General features: G+C 39.5%; 1 protein-coding gene across 1 annotated transcript in view; it reads left to right on the forward strand.

Moving 5' to 3' along the window:
* The first annotated feature begins 1,020 nt into the window (after positions 1 to 1,020).
* enpep (glutamyl aminopeptidase) overlaps positions 1,021 to 4,481 on the forward strand; it is a 27,308-nt gene continuing 23,847 nt past the window's right edge. Inside the window, exons 1-4 of the mRNA XM_013914135.1 lie at positions 1,021 to 1,654; positions 2,862 to 3,003; positions 3,927 to 4,061; positions 4,172 to 4,292. Coding sequence (XP_013769589.1) covers positions 1,035 to 1,654; positions 2,862 to 3,003; positions 3,927 to 4,061; positions 4,172 to 4,292 — 1,018 coding nt within the window. The 5' untranslated portion in view covers positions 1,021 to 1,034. The remainder of the gene's footprint in view (positions 1,655 to 2,861; positions 3,004 to 3,926; positions 4,062 to 4,171; positions 4,293 to 4,481) is intronic.

The following is a 4,481-nucleotide window of genomic DNA, read 5'->3' on the forward strand; positions in this document are numbered from 1 at the left end:
ACACATTGGTTGAGGCTATTCAGCCTACCAGATTTGTGTGTGTGTGTGTGTGAATGGACAACTGCCCACTTCAAAATGTCTATCTACTACCACTATAAACTATAGTACTATATACTACAAACTATAACAAACAAACGTAACACTTACTGTAGTTCCAGTGCACACTTTGTACTGGGTATTTCTCTGGGTGTGTTCCTAATATTAGGAATTTGTGCATGAACACCCTTACATATCCTAGACTTAGCTGTAGTTGATTTCAATGAAAACTCGACACCGTGATTAGTTTTCCAGTCAAAACATCATCTCTGTGGACAGAAATGATAGAAATTGATATTTCAGTAATGTCTTTTCCAGAGTTCACAGAACTGAGCAGGGGAAGAATATTTGTGGAAATTCTACCGTGGCTCAGTTCAATAAAACCATTGTTTTGGCTTCACATACGTCTCTGTTGCAATCACTGTTTTGACCAAAGACCACATGCTGACTCATGTCCAGATCATAGAGTGTTTCTGCAGTGTGTGCACTGTAAGAAGACAGATTGTGCTGCGCTGAAGCCGCTTTGAAATTTGACTCTGATGCTTCAAATTCAAACCAGACAACACTTTGACATGCACAGTGGTTCACATGTTAGATGTAGGCGTCATGTGTATTGTTTAGTTTCACGTGAGAACAACACGTTCAGTTTTGCAGCTTAGCATAGTTGATAAAAAAAGAACTTTAGCTGCTGATTTACAGGAAGATTGTAGATGTTTAACAGGAGGTGTGCTGAAAGCTCAAAGGACAGATTAAATCCTTCCGATTTCTGGCCGTCTGAAAGATTGATACTCTTCACTTCTCATTTTTCTCTCCACCCCTCAGCACCACAGAGGCAAGCCTTGATTCAGTTCACACAGCTAATTCAGCAGCCAAAGCCTGCAGCTCTGACCTCTGGTCAGCTAAACACTTTACCTTTAGAAAGCTGTGTTTTGTTTTTTGGGGGTTTTTTGTCAGGTGGACTTTTCATTTTGGGAGTTACCATGGTTGACAGCTTGAACATGGAGAAGCCAGAGAAGCGTTACTTTATTCGACGCAAGCATGCAGTCATCATCTGCATAACAGTGGTGTTGTGCTGTTTGGCAGTGGGCCTCGGGGTGGGTCTCTCTCGATCAAACAACACCACTCCTGCTGCCACCACCACACCAGCCCCCACAGCGGGGCCTCCCCAGCCCCCTTCACCTGGCAGAGGGCCCTGCCTGCCTTCCACTGACTCCAGTGGGGACTGGAGGAATTTCCGCTTACCTGACTATGTGAATCCCGTCCACTACAATCTGCACCTGGAGCCGAACTTAGAGGATGACACCTACACAGGCACTGTTGATATCCAGCTTGAAGTAACCAAGCCCACCCGTCATCTCTGGCTCCACATCAGGGAGACATTTGTCAGTACCTTGCCAAGGCTGAAGGTGCTGAGTAGCCAAGGAGGACAGAGGGAAGTGGCAGTGAAAAGCTGCTTTGAATACAAAGCTCAGCAGTATGTGGTGGTGGAGGCCACAGAGGAGCTGCCTGTCCTGGACACAGGAGAGGTATACACCCTCAGTCTAGACTTCCAGGGTTGGCTCAATGGCTCTTTGGTGGGATTCTACAGAGTTACCTACATGGAGAATGGAATCACCAAGTAAGTCATGTGATTCAGTTCTGTCACAAACATACACAAACATCTTCATTAATCAAGAATTAGAAAAGAACAGAGCAAGAAGGCATAAGACATATGAAATAGTTGCATCTTTCAAGAAAATTCAGAGTCGCCTTACAGTCTTTTCTGGAGGTATTAATAGGTGTTAAATAACTGTGGACATTCTATGCAATAGTTCATAAGTTGCAAATGTTGAAATGTTGGAATAAAACAAGTTCCGCTAAGAATGAAAACTAATTATTGAGTAATATTTTGTGTAAAACTTGTCTTCTGAGAAGCAACCAAGAGCAGGTTTATGATGGTTGTAAAAATTGGTGTTATCTGGTTTTATCTTGGATAAAAACCAGAGTCGTTGGTTGTGGCTCAGGAGGAACAGGAAGTCTTCTACTAACTGTTTCTTTCCTGGATCCTTAAGCAACACAGATATCGTCCACATGACTGCGGCTGTGGTCAGTGGATGTGGATAATTAATGGATCCTGCCCTCTGCATCACTCATTGGACGTGGAGCTGAAAACTTGCTCTGACATCTGTTTCAGATTTGCTATCACAAGAACAGATACAGAATATCTTTACCACTGTATACCAAAACATCATTTTAGACTTAGTCTAGTCATCCTATCATATTTCACTTTACATACATATTTACTGATGACTTTACTTGTATTTCTTATGTAGCTGAGCTCCTTCTTTGATGGAATTTCTACACTAAAGAGGTCCAGGTCATTTTGTTCTATGACATATTTTATTGAGGTAGATTGTAGACCGTAACGTGGCTTAAATATTTAAAAAAAAGGTAAAAACTATCAATAGAAGACTTTTTATAATTCACCAGCTATTTGGTCTTTACTTCTTCAGAGTCACTACATTATGTGGGATTTAAACAGATGTACGTTTTGGTTATGCGTCCTACTTTAAATGGAAAACCCCTGTAGTCTCCTGGTACTGCTGGGATTGGCATCTGGTACTTTTGTTTTCATTAGCTTGTATAGAACTAACTGAACAAAATAACTGAAAGATGTTATTAATCAAATATGACTGTTCTAAACTTAACTCTCTAGTTTAAATTGTCACATATTATTAGTTTTCAAAGTAAAATTTGCTGAAAAAGATTGTAGAACATTTGGTTTCAAACAATCTCCAATAATAAAGTTAAATTTTCCAATAATCTGTCCTCGATTTGAACACCAGAAAGATTGCAGCTACGGATCACGAGCCAACGGATGCCCGCAAGTCTTTTCCCTGTTTTGATGAACCTAACAAGAAAGCCACCTACACCATCTCAATAACTCATGATGTTAATTACAACGTGCTGTCCAACATGCCAGTAGAGGTAAGTCAGCATGTGTGTTTACCATCACAATAGACTTTATGTGCTGTATTTAAATTGGAAACAATTGGTATTTGTGTAAAAGTACAGTGAGTAAAAGTCGTAGAAAAAGTATACATGCCTGAAAATGCAAAACAGTCAGTGGTGAATTTAGGTAATCTCAGTTTCACTGAACGCGCTCCTGTGATTGGCTGGCACATCATGGAAATGTTGGGGGTTGTTGTCCAGCGTTATATTTATCTTGGACAATATCAGCCTGATGGATGTTGTCCCAGCATGCAACAGCATCCACACTCGCCACAAATGACTCATAGAAAATCCTAAGCATTGTCCAACAGATGTTGAAAGACCTCAGCTGCTTTGTGAAATAGAGACAGCTCTGGCCCTAACTGTAGAGTTCATTAGTAGTCAAGCATGAACAGAGGAAAACTGATTTTTTTAAAAAGTCGCAATGATTTACTGTAATTTCATACATTTTTAAACCTTATAATGTTTTAACGATATTTACCAATTTTCCAGTAGATTTCTATGCATTTTAGTATTTTCAAGGTCAACAACTGTTTTGGTGTTAGGCACTTTACATGCCAGTTGTTTAATAGGGAGGAAGCAAGAAAATCCTCTCACTTAAGCTAGCTGTGTCTTCATGCATTATCATCCTTTGCACCCATTAGCATAACATCGTCTATCTTAGCATGTGATAAAAAAATTCAGTTGGTGTGGTGGTGAGTGACATTTTTTACCATCTAACTGAGTGTAGTGTAAACCTTGCATGTACACCTGTCACAGATGACAGTTACACAGTCAAGGTCATGTTTATCAGTTCCTGCAACAGGACGATCTCATCTCAAAGCACAACAGTTGAGATGGTGCTCTTCTTGTGATAATAGGGCAGAAAATCCAAATAAATTTTTGCTGTCTATCTCCAGGGCTCCCCTCAGCAACTACTAGGCAATAAAATCAAAACCACCTTTCAGAAGTCTGTTCCAATGAGCACCTATTTGGTATGTTTTGCTGTGCACCAGTTTGCCTATGTAGAGAGAACTTCAGCCAGAGGAATTCCCGTGAGTTTACATTTATATGCCACTATTGCAGAGTATTGATAAGATTCATTAATTCACACTGTTGGATTTATACTGTCACACACTTTTTTGTATTTTTCATTCTTTTGCAGTTGAAAATCTGGGCCCAGCCAAGTCAGATCAGCACAGCTTTGTATGCAGTAAATGTAACCAAGCTCATTTTTGACTATTTTGAGGAATATTTCAACATGACATACTCCATCTCAAAATTGGGTAAGATAAGATAAAATAACGTTTATTAGTCCCACACGTGGGAAATTTGTTTTGTCACAGCAGGAGTGGACAGTGCAAAAGTTATGAGGCAAAAATTAGAATACAATAAGAATAAATACAGTACACAACTGTACAGAATAGAATAAAATAAAATACTATATACAGTAGAATAAAATAAAATAAATATAC

Source organism: Pundamilia nyererei, unplaced genomic scaffold (assembly GCF_000239375.1).
Source record: "Pundamilia nyererei isolate P.nyererei 1_Seehausen unplaced genomic scaffold, PunNye1.0 scaffold00173, whole genome shotgun sequence".
NCBI lineage: Eukaryota > Metazoa > Chordata > Actinopteri > Cichliformes > Cichlidae > Pundamilia > Pundamilia nyererei.